Genomic DNA, 14,380 nt, shown 5'->3' with positions numbered 1-14,380 from the left:
TTTGGAAGCAGGCCATTATTGCTTTATCCTTACCTCTGATTTAGAATACTTGAAGGTGAAACGTCTTCTCCCAGAGATTTACCTTTGTTTTGATTTGAATTTTCAGTTACATTCCACTTATTTTTAATCTCACCCATAAGTTTAAGCCTGCTTCCATTGACCATTCACCAAAGCTCTATATATGATATTTCTGTATCCCGGTGTGTTTGGTATTAGATCCTGAACATTTCCATAGAAAGGAAAAGGTCATTGGAAATTATATTTGTTTTTAGCCTTTCAAGTCAAATAGGTTGTTTTATGTCCTTTATATTTCAGGTAAGGTCTAGAACTATGGACAGGATTAAATATAGTCAAGAAAATCATACAAACCTCCTGGATGATATTTTACAAGTAAATATCATCATGAATTTGAAAGAAATAAAATGCATCTTGAGAAATTACTGAAAATAATATACCTCAATTGTCACTGTTAATATGCAACTTTTTAAGAAAATCATGAGGTAGAGGTAAAATATAGGCCTAGTCCTGGTGAACTTAAACAATCCAAACTATTTTACACCCCATAGTACAAGGGATTTGGGAATCGTCTATTAAAAAGACATTGTCACTGCTTAGATGTGTCTTCATTTGGTTAACAATGTATTTGTCTATAATTTTTCCAGAGAAAAGTCATTAGTGCTTTTTTTATTCTAGTAGAAGAACAAAGAATTTAGAGAATAAAGTAGACACATATTGAATTGAAGTAAGCACAATCTCTTTTCCCATCCATTACCCCTGCAAATAATAAAGTCTGTCCTTTGACTTCAAAATCAAGTCTTTCAGTTAAAAAAAAAATGCTCTCTAAAATAGCAGGTATCTAACATTCAGGGATAATAGGATGTATGAGCCTCTTTGTGTGCCTCCCTTGCTTATAAATTATCACATATTTTCACATGTGATAGAATTGAAAGAAGCCTCATAAGGCCAAAAATTGGAAAGCAAGGCAAAGTCGGCCATGAGAGGGGTTTGGGGAGCTAGGAAGGGACTAGATCATGGAGATGTTCACAAACCTTATTAAGGGTCTGAGATTTTTATCCTAAAGGCAATGGGAGGAGATATACTAGACAAGTGGTGTGATTAGATATTGGCTGACATATGGAAAATGGGTGGGATTGATTGCAGAGACAATGAACAGAGATCCGTTAATACACTGTAGTATTAATTGGGCAACAAGGATTTTTGACCTAGATTTGGATAATGTCTGAGAGAATGTGGGTCACTCTAGCATGAAAACAAGCTATACCAGTGTGAACTGGGATGACTATTGGATGACAAAGAAGTCCCTAGAGCAAAGGATGTGTGTTTTTGGAAAATATTTTATGTTTGATTTTCAAATTATGCGTGTAAAACATGTTTTATTATGTAAATCACAGATAAGTCAAAACATGTAATTCATCAATAATCACACTGCCCTAAGGTAACCAATATTAAATTTTAGCATATTTTTTCAAATAGCCATATAGGAAAACATACAAAAGAGAACACAAATTATGCATACTCTTAAAAAAATGAAAATAGGTTTGGAATTGTATATCATTTGTATCCTTTTAAAAAATGTATCAGTTTACTAAAACTATATTCCAGCATTATAAAATATTATTTTACAGTGTTTTAACGAATACGTATACTGAGAAATGCACATCAATGTGTTTTCATTAAACTTTATATTTTGTTTGATTTTGATTTTTACATCATAAATTAAATATTAGTGTGTGAAATATTTTCAGTCATATAGACATGCATTGATAAATTGACAAGGTCTATAGATAGTTCTTTTCTATTTCTCCCAAAGTATATGGCCAATATTATGGTGGGTTTACTATGGTAAGTATAATGTATTTTAAGACTAGCATAAGACGGCATTTATAAATTATTCTAAATAAAAAAATGTATATTATCTTCCCTAGCAAAATGTTCCAGTCTTTTTACATAAGTAGTACTACCATTCAATGTTTCTTTCACCTCTGAGTCCTCATCTGAGCTATTGCCAAAATGTCTTAGCTTAAATTTTCACTTTAATTTAAATGAAATAGAAAAACTCTTCTTGCAACATACACAGTTGAGCACTAAGAGGGCAGACGAGATTCTTTGTAAGTGCTTTATAGATCAAGAAAACACTCATATATTTGCAAGCATTATTCAAGGTCAATGTAAATAGTGTTTCTAGCAAATAATTTTTTATTCAAAGAAGCAAGGCTCTCAGTTTAGACCCATGAATAGAGGCCACTGTTTGTGGCTTGTATTTGTTCCTTCAGCTATCATGCCTTTTTAAGAATAACTTAATAAAAAGCAGATATTTGAGTATATAAAAACATACATACAATTCTTTTTTTCAAATATTATATACTTCAACATGTTAAGCTTTAAATGAAATTCAAGGACACTCAAATAAAGTCACTTTTGTCAAAGCCTTTTCCTATAATAACATATTTGGATGATGCAAGATGTATTCTCTTGTGATGTCCAAGTGATTGATAAACCAATTTATGTGGAATATACAAGAACTGTTTGGACTTTGTGCTTTTCTTAAATGAGGCGAATAAGAATTTCTGTTTTCTGACTAGGAAATAAAGTATGCTAGGCCTATTTTTAGATGCTTCAGTGTGCCAAAGATGTTATTAAGTCTGGTGTTCATAAATTACTAATCTGGAATAAGAGGTTGAATGTATTTTGAAAACTTAAACCTGTTTCACCTGAACATGTTTAACTAGTTAATAAGAAACATCAAAAAGACAAAACCCTGAGGTCAATGGTCATTTTTTGTAAAGCTATTATATGCTGTTTAAATTGGTTGTTCGGGTCTGTCTATAACATAAGTTTAATAACCTAGCTCAAATGCAGATTTCTAATTTTCAATTAACATAGGAATAATTTTGTTTGCTAAAATAAAATAAATGAATGAATGATAAGTCTGAAACATGAAATGTTCCAGGTAGAACTTTTTAAAATTCCAAATTTCAAAAAATCATGTGGCAACTGTATAGCTCAAGCTTTAAGTATTAACTTTTAACCTTTGACCTTACAGATTTTAACCAATGAAATGTCTCTTTAAACTTTAAAGGAAACAATGATAACGAGCGCCTGGCGATTGCTAGACAGCGAATTCCATATCGACTTGGTCGAGTAGTTGATGAATGGCTACTCGACAAAGGTAAAAAACATTGATTAAAACTTCAAATAAAAAAATAATTTGAACATAACCAAGTAGTACTTCATTGTAACACTAATAAACATAAAAAATAAATTTTCCGTAAAACTAAATTAAAAACAAATTTAAAACAGTAAAATGTAGATAGTAATATTTGCATACCTTGTATAATAATTTCGATACATTTTTAGACGTACCAGCTGTTTAATAATCTTACCCAGTTAACTTAAGGTTAAAGGGACTGTTAAATATAATCCACTAACTCAATCTATGAAGGTACTCACAGCAAGCATTAACCCAAAATGATAAATCATTTATAGATTATATTACATGTTCCAGCCTCTAAATTATTAACTAAAATATATGTAGTTCTGCTATCTTTATCATGGTCCTGAAAAAAAAAAACTCTTTGTTTAAACTCTAGGAATCTTAAATAGTGGGCAATATGGATTGCCAGTCAAAATGAAGTCCCTTTAACGTTTGCAACCTTCTAAGAGCATTTGGGAACAAGCCCTAATTAAAACTGAACTTAAAGTTGTGTGCATGCTTTTTATGGGCAGAGAGCAATCTGCTAAAACTGGATACTCAATTTGATGATAATGGTACTGTTGCTAAGGATTGCTGTTTGATGGAAATGTGCCATGATTTCTCCATTGGTTTGTGTACCATTCCTGAAGCTGCTTTTTACATCTGAAGCTATTTTTTTTTTCATTTTGTTTTGTTTTGATAGACTTGCTGAAAGCCAATCAGAAACATATTTTTGGAATTTTTTTGTCTCTGACATGCTCAGTGTAAACCATGCATTTCTTTTCAGTGTGATTGCCGGAAAAATAGAATAATTCAAATAACAATGAACTATTGCATTCTAAAAATAAATATAGCTAAAGAATAGCATGTAGATACATGTGGACATGATGTGGATTATGAAATTTTTATCATAAAATTTAAAATTAGATTTCAGCTGCTATATACTAGTTTCTTTGTGTGGTAATTTCAGAAGGACAAAAACTTGAAATGTTAGTTATCTCACATTTCTTTAACAATTTAGATTTAAGAGACCAACCATATAAGATCTTGAGGTAAAAGGGAAAGGGGATCCACTAAAAATTTACTTGTAATATATATCTTTGATTGGTCTTTTAGCAAAAGCACTACATTTACAATAACTTAAGAGTTTACTAGTATTTGCCAACAATTATGCATTTCATGGACACCTCATTTATAAGCAATGAATTATGAGTCAAATGCCTCTCTTATAGTTTATTGCTCTCATTATCCACCCCATGAAAGATCTGTTATATCATCCTTTGTAGATGTAGAGTTCACAATCAACATTTTTGCATGTATGTAATATTATTTTTACAGGGCGTCAGCTCACAATCTTCAATAGCCAAGCAACCATAATAATTGGCGGGAAAGAGCAGGGCCAGCCTTTCCAGGGCCAGCTCTCTGGGCTTTACTACAATGGCTTGAAAGTTCTGAATATGGCAGCCGAAAACGATGCCAACATCGCCATAGTGGGAAATGTGAGACTGGTTGGTGAAGTGCCTTCCTCTATGACAACTGAGTCGACAGCCACTGCCATGCAGTCAGAGATGTCCACATCAATTATGGAGACCACCACAACCCTGGCTACTAGCACAGCCAGAAGAGGAAAGCCTCCTACGAAAGAACCCATTAGCCAGGTGAGCATGCGGATTTCATTTCTTCATTTTGGACCTATGATTATGAAAGTGGGCTTTTCTACATATGTATCATTTCTAAAACAGGGTTTGTTTTGCTCTTAATATCAGGCACTACAGCTTCCTTTGAGACTTGTTTAACATAATGTATTCAGTTTGAATATAAAAATGTGTATGTGCTGTGGATTAGAGGTTTGTGGATTTTCATAAAAGGCTTTGTTGTGGTTTGTTTGCTGCTAGACGATAGTCTTGATTCAATGATCTTGATCTAGCTCAGGTTGAGGGGACTGTCTGCTAATTACACAGGTTTTTCACTTTTTAAGTTAAATGAGCAGGTAAATTAATGGAATATTTGAAAAATCTTGTTTGAGCTAAACACTTCATCAAAATGAAAGAAATTGGTCTTAAGAAAGAGATAATAATACTACTTCTATTGTATTTTGAAGTCTTACAATTTTGAATTTGTAGGCATGTGGCTTTCATGGTGAGTGATAGGTCTACTGTTTTACTATTTTTAAGAAAAACACTCCATTAAGTTTATCTGAGTACAAAGACCCAAAATATGATATGTATAAATTGTCTTGGGCTAAGGTATTTTGTATATGTGACTAACTGCCCATACTTAGAAGTAAGTTTAATGAGCTTATTGTTTGATCTTGTGTCTAAAATTTTTGAAAAATAGAATTTTTAAGTGTGATATTCATACATCTTGGAAGTATATTAATGCAATCAAGATATCCTTATTGATTGCCTACTATGTATCAGGCACTGGTTTAGGTATTGGTGTTACATCAATGAAGAACACAGAAAAAAAAATCTGCTATGAAATGCTGTTAGGTGTTGTTGAAATGCTATTAAATGCTATTAGCGGTGTACATATTCACTTGTTAATTCTTTCAGAATTATATATTTTCCTTGATCCAAATTAATTGTTTCATTTTTTTTTTAATAGTCAGTGTCTTCAGTAGGTGCTATATAAAGCTTTTCCAAATAGATGAACCTTACTTTTCTAGAAAACTGCCTTCTAAAGAAGCAAGACTGACAACAATTATTTTTTAAATTTCTTTTACTTCAAGTATTTGAAACAGACCAGTATCAGACTTGGAAGGAAAATAATAGAAGGCAAATTCTGTTTCTGTCAGGACCCTGTCTACTAATTAACATATATTTCCCAGAAAAAGAAGAAAATGGATTCTGATTTTTACTTTGAATAGGAATGGGTGAGAGGAACAGAATAAAGATAAAATGTCCTAGAAGAAGAGAGATGATCAAAAAGTTGTGAATTCTATAAATTCCTAAATGGAGTATTGCATATTTTGCACTTCTATACACACTTATTCTCTTGTTCCTTTTTTTTTTTTTTTTTACTATTTGCATTTGACTACAAAGTAAAACGGGTTGTCTCAATGTTGTTCATCAATATATTCATTTTGATCACTCTGTATCTGCCAGACAGTGTTCTAGCCATGGGCATATATTGGTAAAACAAACAGAAACTGCTACCCTTATGGAATATACTTTCAGCAGGAATGTTTGCTTAGTGTGATCATTTTATTGATTTTCTCTATCTTTTTTGAATTTACAAGATCGTCGATAATATAGAACCTAGGACCTTCCATAAAAACTTGTGAGTTTAGACAGGTTAATGCTTGTCCAGTATCTCCATTTAACATTCTTTCCTAATATTTCATTAATGATTTATTGTTCTAGATTCATGGTTCATTTAATGATAAGTAAGTTATTAGAGTGAATCTGATGTAAGAAAAATGAAACACGAAAGAATTGATAGACTCCTTTATATAAAATAATTTATAAGAGGATATGCGAGGCCATCCAGACTTAGGAATATTTTTATAAATATAATCTGAAATTATCAGATACTTTTCTTAGTAGTCTTGTTTTATTATTTTATATATAAATAAATATAAATATATATAAATATAAATATTATATATAAATATATTTTTATTATTAATGAAATTACAAAGCTCCTATGTAAACCAGGTGTGTCCACAATAAGGAAAAAGTTGTCAGTATTGTTTTTAATATATTTCATCAAGTAGTAACTGCTATATATTTTTAAATTTTTTTTTTCTTTTTTTTTTTTTATTTCAGCTCTTCATGGGGGTACAAAAGCTCAGGTTATATACATTGTCCGTGTCCCGCCCATCCCCCTGAGTCAGAGCCTCAGGTGTGTTCATTCTCCAGACAGTGCGCCTGGGACTCACCATGTAGTCATACCTCCATCCCTCCTCCCCCCCACCTCCCCGAGTTAGCACCTTCAAGCATGACCATTCCCCAGACGGTGCGCAACGCACTCATCATGTAGGCATACATCCATCCCCTCCCCTCACCCCCCCCGACTCAGTCTGATATCCAATTGGTATCCTTCCCTGATGTGCATAAAAATAGATATTTTATTTAAAAGCTAAGTATAAGTGCAGAAATAAAAATTTATTAATTTTATAATATTAATTAATAAAAAAGGAAAACAGTGTGCTGCTCATTAATTGCCAATGAAAAATCTGTTTTATTATAAGCTATTACATATTTAAAGACAGCAGTGGTTTATAGAAGTAAATGATCTAATCAATTAGTGATTACTTGGTCCATTTGAGAAGATATTGACTTAAATAAAAGGTTCATTTAAAAATAGATATTTTTAATCTTTAAATTTTTAATAGACCAATAACAGCAATTAAATAATTTGGAATAATATGTTATAAATATTCAGTCGTGGCTACAGTATTTTGAAGTTAGGCTGTTTTTTAAAGTCTCATATAATGAGATATATAGAGAGAGACAGATATATGATTACAAGTAACAACACCTGTATATACTGGGCAAAAACTTTTAGAGAAGAAAACAAATTATTTATTTTTGAGTAACAGAATAATTTGTTGTAATTTTTCCTTACCTCACAATTGATTTTTAAATTGTTCTCTAAATACAAAGAGATAACTGATATGTGTAAAATTTGTTAGAATTGCCGCAAGCCTAGGGAGTTTAAATATGAGAGTTTTTAGTAATGCCAATACAGGTTGGATGCAGCATCTTCCTTTAAATCTTGTTCATAGCGGCCATATCTGCCTGCTGTCATCAACTGCCTTACTAAATTGTGTACCAGAAAGGGTCATTTCATTTTTCAAAAGCCACGCTGGACTGTTTTCTCAATCAAAGTGTATTTTCCTCAGTGATAAGACTGAGCCACTTAAGCTACAATGGCAATGTACCTTCGGGTGATTGCTTGTTTTAAAACTATGGAAACAGATTTTTCGTCAAGCAGAATTAAACTGGATTCATTTCAAATAGATGAGATGAGGTTTGTTCAGCCAATCCTGCAGGGCTAGTAATAGGGGAGAAATGTATTTAGGTTTTCACAGACTCACAAAATATAGGAGTATTCATCAAAATATCTTTCATAAAAATCCTGTTTACATCCCTACTTAAAAGTAAATATGCTTTAAGAAGAAAGCAGGAAGTTTTTCTTCTGTGAGTGATGGTCACTTTTCAGACTGTTTGCTTTTGAAAGACATGATTTATATCATGAAATAATAGGGACATTTAGCAGCAGTTCTGATTGAATGACTTCTTTTTAATATGAATATAAAAATATTGGTAGTATTTTTATATGGATTATATAAAGTTTATAAAACTTGTTTTATTTAGAATATTTAATTTTTATGTATTTTCCTAAGACCCATTCATCTTATGAAAAAGAAAGTTTCCGTAAGGCTAATCTCAGAAAGCAAAATTTGAAACAATAATTGATGGCATAAAGTTTTTTGAAATGCTGAGAGCTTCTTGGGATGGGGCTGGAATGTTGTGCAAGGTTTTTTTTTGGCTGCTAAGTGTTCCTTCCTCTTCCAGATAATCTGGCAATGTCTTATGGTATATATGTATTTTTACAGAAATGAGTAAAGGTAAGCCAACATGCAAAGGGCAAAAGTCACTTTTTTTATTTGCCAGTCTATAGAAAGGAAAGTGGAACTGTGCCGTTCCTTAAAATCAAGATTGTGAAATTTCCTCTGGAATATTCTTTGAGACATATTTTGTGATCTTTTTGTTCTTTCCTTTGAGAATATTTTACAAGCTATATACATCAAAAATATGAATCACTTAGTATCGTTTTTTTCTTACAGTGTACTATAACAAAAAGGGCATAGTCAATGAGAAGACCTGGTTTCCACTTTAAGTACAGCCACTTACCTTGTTCTGTGACTTGCACAGGTCAATTAACCTTGCCATAAGTTGGCCTTGCTGCCTCTGTAAAATAAGTGGTTGAACTAGGAATCTTTTGAGTTGTACTCAGCTCTAAAATTTCATTGAGTCTAGTCATGATGCTCTTAATTAGATGTTCTCATGATTATTTAACAAAGCATAAATTATATCTGACTTTTACATCACGTGGCCATGTATCCCAGTTGGCTTGGATAGTCCTTGTGTGTACCTGCTATTCCAGTGAAATTATTAATATTGTCCATTTTGACTCAAAAGCATCCCATTTTGGTCTATAAGTTATATTTCACTCTAAGAGCATATATAAAATTTACCTCTGCCAGAAAATCATAAGAATAATAAATATTAAGCCCTATCCTTTACATTCAGAGCAGAAAGGGACTCTGGTATCCTTACTTAGTTTTTAGAATCCATAGCCTTTTTCATCTTCTTTTCATGTGATTTCAAAAATCTTTAGAAAAGTAAGAAAATGAGGCTTTGAGAGATTCTAGTTTTTGACTGGAGGGGCTATAGTTTACAACTCTTGGGAAGAAATTAAATTATAAAGAGAGGTAGAATCAGTAAATATGAGGGAAATATATTGGAGCAGTTCTGTGGCTCCAGTTAGACATTTTTTCAGGGTAAAACCTACTCAAGGAAAGGAACTATTGATAATTAAAAAACGTTAGTGGTAGATTCTCAGACATGTGTATTTCACATATGAGACATCCTATTAAAGTCAATGGCATTTGATTCCCAGTGGTGTTTTTTGAAAAGAAACCTAATTAGTGTTCAAGCAAGAAAAGAGTATTTGAATATTTTGGACACTGCTGTTGCTTGCTGGAGGCTTTGGGGGAGCTCATGAAAAATGAATACTATTTGTTTGAAAAATGTAAGCAGAGCTCACACAAATTCCCATGAAAAAATACTTAAAGCTAACAAAATACATTTTGTAAATTCAAAGAATAAAATTTTATTATTATTAAAACTATTAATTAACCTTAGCTGTGCCTTCATTATTAAAAAATAATAGCATTATTTATAATTATGTATGTTCCTGATAACCATTCTATATTTAAAAAATACTGGTGACATGAATAATTAATTTTATTTTCCCAGTCCAATCATTCTGCTGAACTCTCTTAAATTAATGTAGATTTTTACAGCAAATTTTAGTGCATATTGGAAAGAAAAACCTTTGGGTGTAAACTTTAAAATATATACAAAGGCAGGTTCTCCTGAAACTAATAGTACCTGGTGAGAAGAGTGCAATTCATTGTAATTTTAAATATGGGTAAGCAACTGCTGTTTAGAAGGTGCTTTTTTTTTTTTTTTCCTTGTTTCTGGAAGTAAAAGTGCCAGGGTATATACATTTTAAAGGGTTTATTTTAAAACAATTCTGCACAGTGCATTTCTTTGGGGTCTGTAGGTTTTACTAAATGTAAAGGTGCTCTATTAGTAGATGCAACCTTGGTTTTGAGATGTGTTCTGGAAAAGCTAGTCCTAGACAAATATATTCATCTGTCCATTCATTCATTCATTCACTTAATACATGTTTGCAGAGCACTTATCATATTCCAGGTGCTGCCTTAGTTCCTGGAAATATGTCATTGAACAAAATTAGACTTTTCTGCACAAAACTTACGTTCTAGTTGGGGAAGATGGGCAATAAACAAGAAAACAACATTCATAGGATATCAAGTGCTATGGGAAAAGGCAAAAGAGAGAAGAGGGGATACCTGTAATGGGGGGACCATGAAATGGAAATCCCTTTTGAACAGATGTGCATAGATTATTAGAGCTACAGGTATCAATTTTAAAAGAACATTGCTATATTAACATTCAGACATATTCTCAAACCCAGCAGAATTGCACCCTGCTAGGATAGTGCCAGTGCATTTGCTGTTAGGGAACTTAGAAGCCAGGGAAAAGAAAAAAAAAAAAAAAAAGGCAATACCAAGATATACTTTACCTGCTTCTAACCTCTAAAAGGACCTAGCCTTTATGGTCCTGTGGCTTCTAATAAGTATCTTGTTAATTAAATCAGAAATGTAATCAAATCCTAGAGTATATATGTATCTGAGGAACAGATGGAATCTCAGTACAGCTTGGTATTATTATTCTTTTTCGAAACAGGAGAAAATTGAGGCATAGCAAAACTAAATAACAGACTCAAGTTACGCAGTCTGCTTCTTCAGTGTACTTTGAGGAGATCTGGTTCTCTGCACTTGTCTGTGATCTCCGTTCAGAATCTCCTCACTTCTTGCCTTCTCACAGTTTTAACCACTTCCACCCAGGTGTCAAACTAGTCTTTCAAAAATGCAAATACGACCATGCCATTCTCTTCCTTAATGTATGCATGTATAATTATATTCCTATGTTACATATTGGGAAATTAATCCTAAAAAATGTGAAAGGTTTGTTTAAGGTCACACAGTGAGTAAATGTTTGAAACGTGACTGAAGTTCAGTTTGAAGTTCAGTTTTGTATCATGTTGTGTTACTTCCTCTTCTATGTAATAGTATCTATTTAGGCATGGCCTGTAAATAGGGTTCTACGCTGCACAATGAACAGGATCAGATGATGAGCCCCTGTGTTCTGGGAGCCCACAGTGTGAAGAGGCAACACTGAGATGGGCTGTTAGGGGACGGATAGCATAGCGGTCAAGGACAATGACTCTGGAAGCCAGAAAACCTGCCTAAGGCCCAGCCCTCCTTTTACCACATCCCAGCTGTGTGTTACTTAGCTTCTCTTTACCTCAGTTTCCCACCTATAAAAATAGGAATTATAGCCCCATAAGTTTATTGTGAGAATTATATGAGTCAATATAGTATGAAAATCATATAAAATTATGGTTCTTTGACCAATTTCTTACTACAAAAAAATAGAAATTCCGTTTGGTTCATCCTAAAATATAAAGAAATAAAAAAAGTGCCTGACACATATGAGCACTCTACGAATGACAGTTGTGTTTGAGAAGCATTCCTCAGGTGCAAACTGGAAATGAAGGCATCTTTCTTACCTTGAAAGCTATTTTCTCTGTCCTTGAAGAATAGCTGTGAATTTAAATATTTACAGCAGAGCATTAATTGTGTGATATATACCAAGCTGAATTCTCCATGGAATGAGGCACATCATTACCCATCAGTGTGTTGCTGGGGGTCTGGGGCAGTGGAAGGCAGGTAATGACTCACGAGAAGAGTTGCATTTAGTGGGAGAGGGCCATGAGCGCCACACACACTGCAATGCTGGACAGTCCTGAACAATGACCTGTCCACTGACCCCATACCCTGCACGATTTACTCTCCTCCCTGCCCCCTTCATCAACATCAAATTACTATTGCCTGAGCACTCCAGGAGTTACTTATACCTATATCCCAGTTGTGCACAGACAGAACCTAATTCACGTATTTTACTGAATCTTTCGTATATGATTTCTATGTCTGTCCTCAATAACATGTTTTGATTAAGGATCTTAAAAATTCCTGATACATTCCTTTTTCAGCTTGAGTATAAAAAACGTCAGGTGCTTCCAACTATGAGTTAGAGTAGATTAGGTTTATGATTCTGGATATAATCTCATTTGATACCATCTTTATCAGCATTGGAGAAATGGAACGAATTAAGACTCTGTATCTAATTGATACATGACAGTAATTTCCTTGAGAATTTTCTCAAAGAGGACTGGTGAGGTTCGCACCTTCTCTGAAATTTTTAGTTTCAGATGCAGAACAAAGGAATAACTTTTTATTATGTAATTAGTTAATGTCTAAGTAGCAAGGATATAGCCTTATTTAATTGTCTTAGTTTTAATCAGTGCTACAAATTATTTGTACCATAATATTTTGTGAACTTCTGGTATTCAAATGCACCTGTATGTTTCTTACATCTGCTGATTTATTCTTCTCTTACATGTAATAATCTTTTACATGAGGAAGGAAAATCATCTAAAGTATCAAAAAGCAAAAGACAATTGTGTGTGTATGTGTATAGTATGTATGTGTTACTGATGTTTCTTTTTATCTTTCATTATACATATAAAATGTCAAGCTTTGTTCAGTAAACTAAGTCAAGATTAAATTTAAATCTTTGATAATTTCTTATATGTTTTATCATCTAGAGCCTATGTTAGATTTTTTTATCTGTTGGCATCACCAAAAAGTTCCCCAGCAATTAAAAAAAATATTAATTAACATCATTAGATTGGAAACTCAAGGGCAGGTTTAACTAATTTACCTGCCTTTGCATTTACCAAACAGCTTTCCCTGTATTCTTGTCACCACTACTCCCTTTATATAAAATCTCAAGCAGAGAAATAACACCAGTGTTAACAAATGGTTTCTCCAGTAAGCATTCTAAATGATAATTAAAAAAAAAAAAAAACAGGCAGTGTATGTGTATATTTTTTTACTATGCTGTACTTTGCCTGTAAATCCACAATACTTTTACTTACAAATTATTAAAAATATCTTTTGTGCACCTAACACGCTTGCAACACAGTTTGTTATTATAAAGAATAATATATTTTAATGCTATTCTTGAGGATAAGATGCCTAGGAATTCAGAATTTATAAAAAGAACCATTTTTCAGAACTTAGATTATTAGTGAATCTATATATAAACTGTAAAGTGCCCTGCATCAACAACAGCAAAGCTTTTGACCGTCACTAACACAAATGAAACTAAGAGACAAATATAAAGCAGGAAAGATATTTTAGTCTTGCTTTAATAACAAGCATACTGGAGACACAGACTTATTATTTCACATGCCCTGAGTGTTAGCAGTGTACTAGACACTACCCTGACTCTGGAATTACCCACATTCTCTCATTGGGGTGTTTAAAATCTAAGTTACATTTGTCAAAACCTTCATCTAAAATAGATGTTATCATCCAGTCTGTAGATTTAATAGTGTAGTTGGTGGCCCTGGCCCCTTTAGCTCCCTTTTAGGATTTTTCTACTTAAGCAGAATGGATAGAATACCCTGAGAGCCATATGAGAGTAGCCAAATTATCTTCTTTACTTGGAATAAATGCTATGCTGTTGAGGAAACCCAAGACTGTTTGTTACAATTCTGAAAATCAATGTTTATTACATGGAGTAAAGTATGAGGCAATAATTATGAGAACTTTAAAATCATGTTTAGCCTGAAAGATTCTGTGGGATTATCAAATAAACTTGCATACGTAAAGCTCTTAGCATAGCATCTGGCACATAGTAGGTGCTCATTTTTTCCTTCCTTAGTATCCTTATCCCCACACTCTACCACCACCTTTTGTTTTTCTCTTCTTTT

General features: G+C 32.8%; 1 protein-coding gene across 18 annotated transcripts in view; it reads left to right on the top strand.

The window, feature by feature from the left end:
• NRXN1 (neurexin 1) overlaps positions 1-14,380 on the top strand; it is a 1,034,155-nt gene that overhangs the window by 891,016 nt on the left and 128,759 nt on the right. For 10 of the 18 annotated variants that reach the window (XM_045549577.1, XM_045549570.1, XM_045549572.1 and 7 more), the window contains 2 exons: positions 3,101-3,190; positions 4,553-4,872. In XM_045549577.1, coding sequence (XP_045405533.1) covers positions 3,101-3,190; positions 4,553-4,872 — 410 coding nt within the window. The remainder of the gene's footprint in view (positions 1-3,100; positions 3,191-4,552; positions 4,873-14,380) is intronic. The other 8 variants (XM_045549583.1, XM_045549582.1, XM_045549580.1 and 5 more) reach the window with 1 other exon arrangement.

This window comes from Lemur catta, chromosome 4, assembly GCF_020740605.2.
Source record: "Lemur catta isolate mLemCat1 chromosome 4, mLemCat1.pri, whole genome shotgun sequence".
Classification (NCBI taxonomy): Eukaryota; Metazoa; Chordata; class Mammalia; order Primates; family Lemuridae; genus Lemur; species Lemur catta.
This window is presented reverse-complemented; position numbering and strand designations above follow the sequence as displayed.